A 12,829-nucleotide genomic window follows, 5' to 3' on the forward strand; every position below is an offset into this window, starting at 1 on the left:
TGCATCTCGGGCATCTTGAACTTGGGGCCCTTCACCTTCCCCTCTGGGAGATCAATGTCCACCTCTGGGCCTTCGATGTCCACCTTGGGGCCGGACACATCCAGGTCTCCTTTTGGGAGGTTCACGTCCACATCGGGGCCTTCTCCCTTCAGCCCAAATTTGGGCATTTTGAACTTGGGCATCTTGAATTTTCCTTCTGGACCATGAATGTCCACGTCTGGCACATCAACGTCAACTTTGGGGCCTTTGATGTCGATTTCGGGGCCCTTCAGGTCACCCTCCAGCTTTGGGGCAGAGACATCGATGTCACCCTTGACCTTGGGTCCCTTGAGGTTGAAGTCAACGTCGGGCATGGAGATCTTGGGGGCCTTGATGTGCATCTCGGGCATCTTGAACTTGGGGCCTTTGATCTTCCCCTCAGGCCCCTCCAGCTCAACATCGGGGAGATCAACATCGACTTTCGGGCCTTTGATGTCTATGTCTGGGGCTTTCAGGTCCCCTTCCACTTTGGGAAGGGAAACATCAACGTCCCCCTTCAGTTTGGGGCCCTTCAGGTTCAGGTCAATGTCGGGCATGGAGATCTTGGGGGTCTTAAAATGCATCTCGGGCATCTTGAACTTGGGGCCTTTGATCTTCCCCTCTGGGCACTCAATGTCCACACTCGGCATCTCAACGTCCACCTTGGGGCCGGACACATCCAGGTCTCCTTTTGGGAGGTTCACGTCCACCTCGGGGCCTTCTCCTTTCATCCCAAATTTGGGCATTTTGAACTTGGGCATCTTGAATTTCCCCTCTGGTCCATGAATGTCCACATCAGGTGCTTCAATGTCCACTTTGGGGCCCTTGATGTCGATTTCGGGGCCCTTCAGGTCACCCTCCAGCTTTGGAAGGGACACGTCCACGTTGCCCTTGACCTTGGGGCCTTTGAGGTTGATGTCCACGTCGGGCATGGAGATCTTCTGGGTGTTGATGTGCATCTCGGGCATCTTGAACTTGGGGCCTTTGATCTTCCCCTCGGGACCCTCCAAATCCACGCCGGGCACCTCCACGTCCACTTTTGGCCCTTTGATGTCCACTTCTGGAGCTTTCAACTCCCCTTCCACCTTGGGGAGGGACACGTCCACATCTCCCTTCACTTTGGGTCCCTTCAGGTTCAAATCCACGTCCGGCATCGAGATTTTGTGGGGTTTGATGTTCAGCTTCGGCATCCGGAATTTGGGACCTTTCCATTTCCCTTCCGCTCCTCCAACGTCCACCTCCGGCCCCTCAACGTCCACCTCCGGCCCGGAGATGTCCACCTCTCCTTTGGGCAGGGTCACGTCCACCTCGGCGCCCTCCATTTTGGGGCCGGACACGTTGAAGTGAGGCAATTTCATTTTGGGCATTTTCAGTTTGGCCTCTGGACCCTCCAGGTGGACGTCCGGGACCTCCACGTCCACCTTGGGCCCCTTGATGTCACCTTCCACCTTGGGGAGGGACACGTCCACATCTCCCTTCACTTTGGGTCCCTTCAGGTTCAAATCCACGTCCGGCATCGAGATTTTGGGGGATTTGATGTTGAGTTTCGGCATCTTGAATTTGGGGCCTTTCATCTTTCCTTCTGGACATTCCAAGTCCACCTCGGGCACGTCAACATCCAACTTGGGACCTTCCACATCCAACCTGGGACCTTCCACATCCAACTTGGGACCCTTCACGTCGATTTTGGCACCTTCCACATCCAGCTTGGGGCCTTTCACGTCGACTTTCGGGCCCTTCAGCCCAGAAATTCCGACGTCCCCTTTCAGTTTCGGGGCCTTCAAGCCCAGATCCACGTCTGGCATGGAGAGTTTTGGGGTCTGCACGTTGAGTTCGGGCATTTTGAACTTGAGGCCCTTCCCTTTGACCTCCGGCCCCTCCACGTCCACGCTCGGGACGTCGATGTCCACCTTGGGGGCACAAATGTCCACCTCCCCCTTGGGCAGCGTCACCTCCAGCTCGGGGCTCTCTCCCTTCACCCCAAATTTGGGCATTTTCATCTTGGGGAACTTCAGCTTGCCCTCGGGGCCTTGGACGTTCAAATCTGGGGCTTCAACCTCGACTTTGGGGCCTTTGATGTCCAGCCCGGGGGTCTGCAGCTCCCCTTCCAGTTTTGGGGCAGAAACGTCCAAATCCGCCTTGACTTTGGGCCCTTTGAGGTTCAGGTCGATGTCGGGCATGGAGATCTGGGGGGTTTTGACGCTCACCTCGGGCACCTTCACCTTGGGGCCCTTCAGCTCCACGCCGGGGACCTCGACGGCGACGCCGGGACCCGAAATGTCCACTCCGCCCTTGGGAAGGGCCACCTCGAGCTCGGGGCTCTCTCCCTTCACCCCAAATTTGGGCATTTTCAGCTTGGGGAACTTCAGTTTGCCCTCAGGGCCTTGGACGTTCAAATCTGGGGCTTCAACCTCGACTTTGGGGCCTTTGATGTCCAGCTCGGGGCCCTTCAAACCCGGCACGGACACGTCCAGGTCGCCGCTGGCCTTGGCACCGTTCAGGGTCAGGTCCACGTCCGGCACGGAGATTTTGGGGGCCTTGAGGTGCATTTCGGGCCCCTGGATGTCCAAACTCGGCGCCTCAATGTCCACCTTGGGGCCGGACACCTCCACGCCGCCCTTGGGGAGGTTCACGTCCAGCTCTGGACCTTCAGCTTTGACCCCGGGCATCCCAAATTTGGGCATTTTGAACTTGGGCATCTTGAATTTGCCCTCGGGGCCGTGGACGTCCACTTCGGGTGCTTCAACGTCCACTTTGGGGCCCTTGATGTCCACGCTTGGGACGCTGACGTCCACCTTGGGGCAGGAGACGTCCACCCCCGCTTTGGGAAGGGTCACGTCAACGCTGGGGGTCTCTCCCTTCACCCCAAATTTGGGCATTTTCAGCTTGGGGAACCTCAGTTTGCCCTCGGGGCCTTGGACGTTCAAATCTGGGGCTTCAACCTCGACTTTGGGGCCTTTGATGTCCAGCCCGGGGGTCTGCAGCTCCCCTTCCAGTTTTGGGGCGGAAACGTCCAGATCTCCCTTCACTCCAGGTCCTTTCAGGCTCAGGTCGACGTCGGGCACGGAGATTTGGGGGGTCCTGACGCTCACCTCGGGCACCGTCACCGCGGGGCCCTTGATGTCCGCTCCGGGCACCTCCACCCCGATTTGGGGCCCTTTAAGGTCCAGTTGGGGCCCCCTGAATTCGCCCCCCACGGTCGGCACGGACACGTCCACTCCTCCCTTGAGGCCAGCGTCCATCTCCACGCCCTTCAGGCCACCCCCTGGCCCGGCCACGTCCACCTGGGGACACTTCACGTCCACCTGGAGCCCCTTGGGGCCGAGTCCTTTGAGCTCCCCTTCCCCTCTGGGGCCCTTCAGGTTCAGGTTCACGTCCGACAGCGAAATTTGGGGCGTTTCCACCTTCTTGAAGGCGGGGCCTTTCCATTCTCCTTCCAGGGCCACCTCGGGCACGGCCACGCCCTTGGGGACATCCGCGGCGCCGCCGTCGGCCTGGGCGGTGAATTTGGGGAAGGTCAAGTGCGGGATTTTGATTTTCCCCTTGGCGCCGTCCGGGGCCGCGACCTCCACGCCGGGGACGTCCAGAGGAGGGGAGGGGACCTTGGTGGCACCTTTGGCTGCCACGTCCACCTGCGGCACCGCGGCTTTGCCAGACGGGGACGAAACGTCCGGCACAGGCGAGCAGGTGACGTCCATGCCAACGCCCACCTGCGGGGCCGCAGCTTCGCCGCCGGCCTGGAACCCGAATTTGGGGATTTTTAACGTCGGGATCTTGATTGTCCCCACGTCCACGGGGGGCGAGGAGCCGCTGACCTCTCCCTGCGGACACGGAGCCCCGCCGGACACGCGCAAGGACCCGTCCAGCTCTCCAAACTGTCCATTGGCCTCGACGCGGGGCGGCGCCGGGAAGGCGCCGGAGCCCTTCCAGCCCGGCAGCGATTTTCCAGTTTCTCCAGCAGGAATTTGGCTCTGGGGCTCCGTCCGCACGTGGAGCCCCTCGGGCGCGCCGGGCAGGACCCCCGGCGGGGGCACGGGGACGCCGAGGACGCCGAGGTCGCCGTCGTGGCTGGTGACGTCCACGGTGTAGGCGGTGACCTTGCGGGTGACCGTGATGGTTCTGCTCTGCGTGGCCTCGGCCTCGGGGCCCTCCTCGGACTTGAGGCGCGGTTTGATTTTGGTGGTGTAGATGCGCTGGTACTCCTCGTCATCGCCGCTCTGCGGAGGAGACGGTGAGCGCCGGACGCTGCTTCCTCCCCGTGCCCATCCTCAGCCTCATCCCCGCCCTCTTCCCCATCCTCATCCCCGTCCTCTTCCTCATCCTCATCTTCATTCTCATCCTCATCCTCATCCCCTTGTTCTCATCCACATTTTCATCCCCATCCTCTTCCCCATCCTCTTCCCCATCCTCATCCTCATCCTCATCTTCGTTCTCATCCTTATTTTCATCCTCATCCTCTTCCCCATCCTTGTCCTCATCCCCCTTATCCTCATCCTCATTGTTCCCACCATTCTCATCCTCATCCTCCCCCATCCTCATCCTCATCTGCACCATCTTCATCCTCATCCCCATTCTCTTCTTCCTCATCCTATCCCCATCTTCATCCTCATCCTCTTTTTCATCATCTCCATCCTTATCTTCATCCTCATCCACCCCACCATTCTGGTCCTCATCTTCCTCCATCCTCATCTTCATCACCTTCATCTTCATCCTTATCTTCATCCTCATCCCCATTCTCCTCCTTCTCACCCTCATCTTCATCATCTCCATCCTTATCCTCCTCCTCCCCACATCTTCCTCCTCCTCCTCCTCCTCACTCACCAGCACGACCTCGGGGCTGCCGGGCACCAAGGCCAGCTGGCCGCAGTCGTGTCCGAGCTGGCCGCCGCCGTGCGCGGCCGTGGCCGTGGGCGAGCGGTCGCCGCGGCGCTGCAGCCGCAGCCCCAGCGTGTGCTGCCCCATGCTCTGCAGCAGCTGCGCCGCCTCCCCCGACTGCAGCTTGTCGAAGTAGACGGTGGCGCTGACGATCTGATCCCCTGGGGACAGCGAGGGGACAGGGCCGGGTCAGGGGCCGGGGGGGGACACGGCCAGAGACCCCCTGACCCCGCCCGAGTGACCACGGGGTGAGCAGGGGAGGGAGGAGATCCTGAGGTGCCACCAGGGTGTCCCCAAGTCCCCAAAACTCCAATTTTAACCCCCAAACCCTCGAGATTTGGTCCCCAAACCCTTGAACCGCGGGGTGACCGCCCACAGGGGATGGAGACGGAAGCTCCTGAGATGCCACCAGGCTGTCCCAGGTGTCCCCAGCTGTCCCAGGTGTCCCCAGGTGTATCTCAGGTGTCCCCAGGTGTCCCCAGAGCCCCCAGCTGTCCCCACGTGTCCCAGGTATCCCCAGGTGTCCCCAGCTGTGCCCGGTGTCCCCGGTGTGTCCCCGGTGTCCCAGGTGTGTCCCCAGCTGTCCCCAGCTGTCCCAGGTGTGTCCCACACCTGAGCCTGAGCCTGCTGGGGGGACACCTGGCCTTCCTGCTGGGCATCGGGGCCACCCACGACAGGGTGAGGGGACATTGGGGACACTGGGGACACTGGGGACATTGGGGACACTGAGGGGACACCTGAGCCTGAGCCTGCTGGGGGGACACGCGGCCTTCCTGCTGGGCATCGACCGTGCCCACGACAGGGTGAGGGACACTGGGGACACTGGAATGTCCCCAAGGGGGTTTGGGGGTCCCTGAGCAGATACTGGGGACATTTGGGGGGATTTTGTGGCATTTTGGGGACATGTGGCTGAGTTTGGAGGTGCCACCTCCCCGCCCTGGTGTCCCCGGTGTCCCAGCTGTCCCCAGGTGTCCCTCCAGGTGTGTCCCTGGTGTCCCCAGCTGTCCCAGGTGTGTCCCCAGGTGTGTCCCCGGTGTCCCCAGGTGTCCCCCCACGTGTCCCCCGGTGTCCCCGGTGTCCCAGGTGTGTCCCCACGTGTCCCCCCAGGTGTCCCCACCTTCCTGCACCACGCCCATGCGCGCGGCGGGCGAGTTCTGCTGCACGCGGCGCACGAAGACGCCGTGGTCGGTCTGGGCGATGGTGATGCCGTGGGAGCCGCTGCCCTGCCAGTTGGGCAGCAGGATCTCGCGCGTGGGCTCCTCGCGCTCCATCTGCGCCCGCGGGACACACACGGGTCAGGGACACGGGACAGACACGGGTCAGGGACACGGGACACGGGACAGACACGGGTCAGGGACATGGACACGGGACACGGGACAGACACGGGTCAGGGACACGGGACACGGGTCAGTGGGACATGGACACAGGACAGACACGGGTCAGGGACACGGGACAGACACGGGTCAGGGGACACGGGACACGGACACGGACACGGGTCAGCAGGACAGGGGACACGGACACACGACACAGGACACGGGTCAGCAGGGACGAACACGGGACATGGGACAGGGGACACAGGACACCGGGCTGGAGCCAGTGGGGATGGACACGGGGCCGGACACAGGGTCAGGGGTCAGAGAGGGACTGGACACGGGGTCAGGGGTCAGGGTGGGAGTGGACACGGGGCTGGGAGCGGGGCTGGACATTGGGGGTGGGCTGGACATGGGGTCAGGGGTCAGGGTAGGGGCCGGACATGGGGCTGGGGGTCAAGGGGAAGGCTGGACACGGGGTCAGGGGTCAGTGGGGGGCTGGACACAGAATTGGGGGTCAAGGTGGGACTGGACACAGATTTGGGGTCTGGGGTCCCGCTCCGGCCCCGGTGGCCGGACACCGGGTGTGGGTCTGGCCAGGGACTGGACACGGGGTCAGGGGTCAGGGTGGGACTGGACACAGATTTGGGGTCTGGGGTCCCGCTCCGGCCCCGCTGACCTCGGCGGGGTCCCGGTGCCGGTGCCGGTGCCAGGAATCCTCGGCCTCGCTCGGGAACCTCGCGGCGGCTCCGGTGTCACCTCCCGGCCTGGGGGGGACAGGGGGACACGGTGGGACAGGGGGACACCCCCAAGAACACGGGGACACCCCCGGGACACCCCCGGGACATCGGGGACACGGGGACACCCTCAGAGGGGGGCGGGGGGACCCGGGGGTGACTCAGAGCGGCCGCGGCCGCGGGGGGCTCCAGAACGCCGCCAAAATTCGCTTTTTTCCAACAACTTTCTGCTTTTTTCGGCGATTTTCTGGGGTTTTTAACCGAATTTCTGAATTTTTTCACCGATTTTCTGCCTTGTTCTACCGATTTTCTGCCCTTTTTTACCCATTTTCTGCCTTTTAAAACAGATTTTCTGTTTTTTTTTTAATCGATTTTCTTCCTTTTTTAACCGATTTTCTGCCTTTTTTTAACCGATTTTCTGGGTCTTTTTTACTTATTTTCTGGGGTGTTTTTTTACCGATTTTCTGCCAATTTTTACCGATTTTTTTGGTTTTTTCACCGATTTTTTAAACCCCCGGGACATCGGGGACACGGGGACACCCCTGGGATATTTGGGGACACCCCGGGGACACTTTGCGGACCCCCCCGATGTCCCCACGGGGTTTTTTTGGGATTTTTGGGAATTCCGGAGCTGGGAGGGGTCGGGGCAGCGTGGGAATGTCACCTGTCCCTTGTCCCTTTTGTCACCTGTCCCTTTTGTCACCTGTCACCTGTCCCTGTCACCCGCCCTGCCTCGCTCCTTGTCCCTGACATTTTGAGGGAATTTCTCCGTTTTTAGACAATTCCGATGACTTTTTGGTTTTTTTTTTCTTTTTTTTAATCCTTTCCCTGCTCAAAACCCCCCCAAAAAATGGGGGGAGGGGGACACTGGAGGGGGGCGGTGACACCTGGGGCCGATTTTCTGGGTCTTTTTTACTTATTTTCTGGGGTGTTTTTTTACCGATTTTCTGCCAATTTTTACCGATTTTTTTGGTTTTTTCACCGATTTTTTAAACCCGATTTTCTTCCTTTTTTCACTGATTTTTTTTTTCCCACCGATTTTTTGGGTTTTTTTTTCACCTATTTTTTTGGTTTTTTCACCGATATATTTTTTTTTAAACCGATTTTTCGCAGTTTTTCACCGATTTTTTTTTCTTTCACCGATTTTCCCTTTTTTCCCGCTGGGTGGGGGTGGGGGTGACACCCCCCCCCTTGGTGACACTGCGCTGTCCCCTCAGCAATGCCACCCCCCCTCCCCTCCCCCCCCGCGCTATTTTTGGGGTGCCAACCACGTGCGGCCCCGCCGCTATTTTTGGTATTTTTGGTATTTTGGGTATTTTTGGTATTTTTGGTGCCGATTTTTTGGGTTTTTTTTTCACCTATTTTTTTGGTTTTTTCACCGATATATTTTTTTTTAAACCGATTTTTCGCAGTTTTTCACCGATTTTTTTTTTTCTTTCACCGATTTTCCCTTTTTTCCCGCTGGGTGGGGGTGGGGGTGACACCCCCCCCCTTGGTGACACTGCGCTGTCCCCTCAGCAATGCCACCCCCCCTCCCCTCCCCCCCCGCGCTATTTTTGGGGTGCCAACCACGTGCGGCCCCGCCGCTATTTTTGGTATTTTTGGTATTTTGGGTATTTTTGGTATTTTTGGTGACCCCCCCCCCAAAACACCCGCGGGGGGAGGGGCTGGGGTTTTTGGGGGGATTTGGGGTCCCCCATGGGGGATTCTGGGGTCCCCAGGGGGAAATTTGGGGTCCCCGGGCCCGGATTTTGGGACCCCCCGGGGGTTTTTGGGAAAGGGGAAATGAGGGGAAAGATTGGCAAAAATGGGGGGAAACCGGGAAAAATGGGAAAATGGGGGGGAAATAGGGGGAAAATGGGGGGAAAAATGGGAAAAATTGGGAAAAAGTGGGAAAAATGGGGGAGAAGGGGAAAAAAGGGGGAAAATTGGGAAAAAGTGGGGGGAAATAGGGGGAAAAGGGAGGAAAAAAGGAGGGAAAAAGGGCCATCAGAACCCCCTCAGGACCACCCGAACCCCCCGGGACACCCCCGGGCCACTCTCGGCACCCCCGGGACCAACTCCCGCCGCTCTCGGAACCCCCCCAGACCCGTCCCGGGACCACCGGGACCCCCCGAACCCTCCCGGAGCCCCCCGGGACTCCCGGGACCGCTCCCGAACCCTCCCGGGACCGCCAGAACCCCCCCGAACCCCGCCCGGGAGCGCGTCCCGGAGCCGCCGCCCGCCCCGGCGGTGTCCCGGCTCTGTCCCGGGTCTGTCCCGGGTCCGTATTCTCCCAAACCGGGTCCGGCCGTACCTGCGGGCTCAGCGGGCCATGCCCGGCGCTGGTGCCGGTGCCGGTGCCGGTGCCGGCGGTCCCGGAGCGGCCCCGGCTCGGTGCGGAGTGGCCGCGCCCGGGCGGGTCCCGGTTCTTGTAGGGCGGCGGAGCCTCCCCCGCCCCGCGGGGAGGGCCCGGCCCGGCCCGGCGGCGGTTCTGGGCCTGGTCCTATTCCGGTTCTGGTTCCAGTCTGGGCCCGGGACAGAGCAGTTCTGGTCCCGGTTTAGTCCCGGTTCTGGTCCCGGTTCTGGTCCCGGACCGGGGGCAGTTCTTGTTCCAGTCTGGGCCCGGGGTTGTGCCCGGTACGGGGCGGTTCAGGGTCCGGTCCGGTCCCGGTCCTATCCCAGTTCCAGGCCCGGGACGGGACAGTTCTTTTTCCAGTCTGGGCCCAGTTCTGGTCCTGGTTCTGGTCCCGGTTCGGGGTCCAGTCTGGTCCCGGTCTAGTCCTGGTTCTGGTCCCGGACTGAGGCGGTTCTGGGTCTGGTCTGGTCTGGTCCTGGTCCCGGTTCTGGTCCCAGTTCTGGTCCCGGTCCAGCCCCGGTTCTGGTCCCGGTTCTGATCCCGATCCAGTCCCGTTCCAATCCCGGTCCAATCCCGGTCCAGTCCCGGTCCAGTCCCGGTCCGGTCCCGGTCCCGGTTCCGTTGGACAATCCCGGACCGGGACCCCCCAATCCCCGCCCCTCCCCCCCCAGGTGAGTCCCCAGCCCCGCCCCCCTCAGGTGGCCCCGCCCCCGGGGGGAGGGGGGGGAACCCCCAGACCCCCAAAAATCCCAGAACTGGGAGGGACCGGGATGGACTGGGATGGACTGGGGATACTGGTTTATACTGGGAGGGACTGGGGGGCACTGGGGGGGGCACTGGGGGGTGTCGGGACCCTCGGGCGCTGCTCCCAGTTCAGCCCAGTCCATACTGGGAGCCACAACCTTCCCAACATCGGGAATTTTCCCCTCCCTTGAACCCCCAAAATTCCCTCAAATTCCCTCAAATTCCCCAAATTCCCCAAAATTCTCCCCAAATTTCCCCAAAATTCTCCCAAATTTTCCCCAAAATTAATCTAAAATTATCCCAAATTTTCCCGAATTCTCCCCAGATTGCCCCAAATTCCCCAAATTGCCCAAATTCCCCATCCCTCTTTCCCCACCCGCTGTTCTGGGGCCGCTCCCGGTGGGACCGGGACCCGTTTTGGGCCAATTTGGGACCATTTGGGGGCATTTTGGGGCATTTTGGGGCACTGTGGGGCATTTGGACCCTTTTGGGGCTGATTTTGGGGAATTTTGGGCCAATTTGGGACCATTTGGGGGCCGTTTTGGGGCGTTTTGGGGCACTTTGGGGCATTTGGACCCTTTTGGGGCTGATTTTGGGGAATTTTGGGCCAATTTGGGGCCATATTTAGGGCCATTTTTGCGGCATTTTGGAGCATTTGGGGGCCGATTTTGGGGGCGATTTAGGGATATTTTGGGCTATTTTGGGCCGATTTTGGGGTCGTTCCCGGGGCCCTTTTGAGGCCATTTTGGGCCGGTTCCTGGACCGATCCTGGTTGGGATCGGGGCCGATCCCGGGGCTGTTTTGGGGCTGAACCGGGGCCGATCCCGGGGCTGTTTTGGACCCGTTCTGGGGCCGTTCCCGGTCCCGTTCTGGGGCTGAACCGGGTCAGTGCCCAGCCCTGTTTTGGGGCCGTTCCCGGGTGGTTCTGGAGCCGTTCCCGGTCCCGTTTTGGGGCCGTTCCCGGTCCCGTTCCGGGGCTGAACCGGGGCGGTTCCAGGTCCCGTTTTGGGGCCGATCCCGGGACAGTTCCAGGCCCGTTCCCGGACAGTTCTGGACCCGTTCCCGGGGCTGTTTTGGACCCGTTCCGGTCCCGTTCCCGGTCCCGTTCCGGCCCCATTCCCAGGGCTGTTTTGGAGCCGTTCCCGTCCCTTTCCCGGGGCTCCTTTGGAGCCGTTCCGGTCCCGATCCCGATCCCGGGGCTGTTTTGGGGCCGTTCCCGGTCCCGTTTTGGACCCGTTCCGGGGCCATTCTCGGTCCCGGTCCCGGTCCCGATCCCGGTCCCGTTCAGGGCCGTTCCCGTCCCTCTCCCGGGGCTCCTTTGGAGCCGTTCCGGGCCGTTCCGGGCGGTCCCGGAGCCTGCGGTGCCAAATCCCGGCGCATTCCCGAGCGCTGCCTCATCGCCCCCGCCCCGCCCGGGGGGACCGGGGGGGCTGGGGACACCGGGGGGGCTGTTTTGGGGTATTTCAGTGGGGATTTTTGGGGTTTTCACCCCGTAAATTCCATCCCACTGATTTTTTTGGGATTTTTTGGGGTGAATTGTGGGATTTTTGGGGTTTGCTCACCGTGAAGGCTCCTGCCCCCTCATCACCCAGACCTTGGCTTTTGGGGCTATTTTGGGATATTTTGGGGTATTTCAGTGGAGATTTTTGGGTTTTTCTCCCCACAAACACCACGTCACTGATTTTTTGGGGATTTTTTTGGGGTGAATTGTGGGATTTTTGGGGTTTGCTCACCGTGAAGGCCAGCTCCTGCCCCCTCATCACCCAGACCCCCGAGATGCTGCTGTCGTGGTCCTTCCCAAAGAGCACCACGGAGGCGAAGGCGTTCTTCCTGAGCTTGTCCAGGCGCTGGAACATCCCTGGGAACCGGGGAAACGGGGAAAAATGGGATAAAATGGGGAAAAATGGGATAAAAACGGGGAAAAATGGGGGAAAATGGGGGAAAATGGGATAAAATGGGGAAAATAATGGGAAAATGTGGGAAAAAATGGGAGAAAATGGGGGAAAAATGGGAAAAAATAGGGAAAAAAGGAGAAAAATGGAAAAAAAATGGGGAAAATGGGAAGAAATGGGGATAAAATGGGGAAAATGGGGAAAAATGGGAAAATATAGGGAAAAATGAGAAAAAATGGGGAAAATGGGAAGAAAATGGGGAAAAAGGGGAAATATAGGGAAAAAATGAGGGGGAAAAGGGGGAGAATGGGAAAAATGGGGAAGAAATGGGGGAAAATGGGGGAAAAAGTGGGAAAATATGGGGGGAAATTGGAAAAAACGGGGGAAAATGGGGAAAAAGGGATAAAATGGGCAAAAAGAGGGGAAATATTGGGAAAAAATGGGAAAATATGGGGAAAATGGGAAAAGATGGGGAAAAAAAGGAGAAAATGGGCAAAATGGGGAAGAAATGGGAAGGACAGGGATGGGAAGGACAGGGATGGGAATGGCGGGGATTGGGATGAAGATGAGGGTAAGGATGAAGAAGAGGATAAGGATGAAGATGATGATGAAGAAGAGGATGAGGATGATGATGGGGATGAAGGCGCACCTGTGATGAGGTTGCAGCTCATGAAGGTCTGGCTCAGCTCCTCGGGGTACCGGTACTGGCAGTACCACAGGGACCAACCCTCGCGGTCAAAGTGCTCCCAGAAGTGCGGCAGCGCCACCGACAGCGTGTCCTCGTTGGAGTACTTGCGCTTGAACTCGTCCAGGACAAACGGACTGGGACACACAGGGGACAGACAGACACTGAGTGACCCCTCAGGGTGACCACTGACCCCTCAGAGTGACCCCAAACCCCTCACAGTGACCCCT

At 59.9% G+C, this 12,829-nt stretch overlaps 2 protein-coding genes across 2 annotated transcripts in view; both read right to left on the bottom strand.

The window, feature by feature from the left end:
- LOC120511358 (neuroblast differentiation-associated protein AHNAK-like) overlaps positions 1–9,340 on the bottom strand; it is a gene marked incomplete at its 3' end in the record, with an annotated part of 11,034 nt that extends 1,694 nt beyond the window's left edge. Inside the window, exons 1-5 of the mRNA XM_039728239.1 lie at positions 9,237–9,340; positions 6,883–6,970; positions 6,011–6,164; positions 4,840–5,054; positions 654–4,235 (exon numbers count right to left, since the gene is read on the bottom strand). Coding sequence (XP_039584173.1) covers positions 654–4,235; positions 4,840–5,054; positions 6,011–6,164 — 3,951 coding nt within the window. The remainder of the gene's footprint in view (positions 1–653; positions 4,236–4,839; positions 5,055–6,010; positions 6,165–6,882; positions 6,971–9,236) is intronic.
- Positions 9,341–11,475: 2,135 nt separating this feature from the next.
- LOC120511357 (elongation factor 1-gamma 2-like) lies at positions 11,476–12,794 on the bottom strand. Its single transcript, XM_039728238.1, has 2 exons — positions 12,564–12,794; positions 11,476–11,880 (listed from the first exon to the last, which is right to left on the bottom strand). The coding sequence occupies exons 1-2, from the start codon at positions 12,583–12,585 to the stop codon at positions 11,486–11,488; spliced, it is 417 nt and encodes a 138-aa protein (XP_039584172.1). The 5' UTR covers positions 12,586–12,794; the 3' UTR covers positions 11,476–11,485.
- Between the last annotated feature and the right edge of the window lie 35 nt (positions 12,795–12,829).

Source organism: Passer montanus, unplaced genomic scaffold (assembly GCF_014805655.1).
Source record: "Passer montanus isolate IOZ18808 unplaced genomic scaffold, ASM1480565v1 scaffold641, whole genome shotgun sequence".
Taxonomy (NCBI): Eukaryota; Metazoa; Chordata; class Aves; order Passeriformes; family Passeridae; genus Passer; species Passer montanus.

Coding starts and splice junctions, on each gene's coding strand:
- LOC120511357 (XM_039728238.1), bottom strand. CDS start 12,585: ATGAGCTGCAACCTCATCACAG. Junction 11,881..12,563: donor GAGCTGCAACCTCATCACAG/GTGCGCCTTCAT, acceptor CCCGGTTCCCAG/GGATGTTCCAGCGCCTGGAC.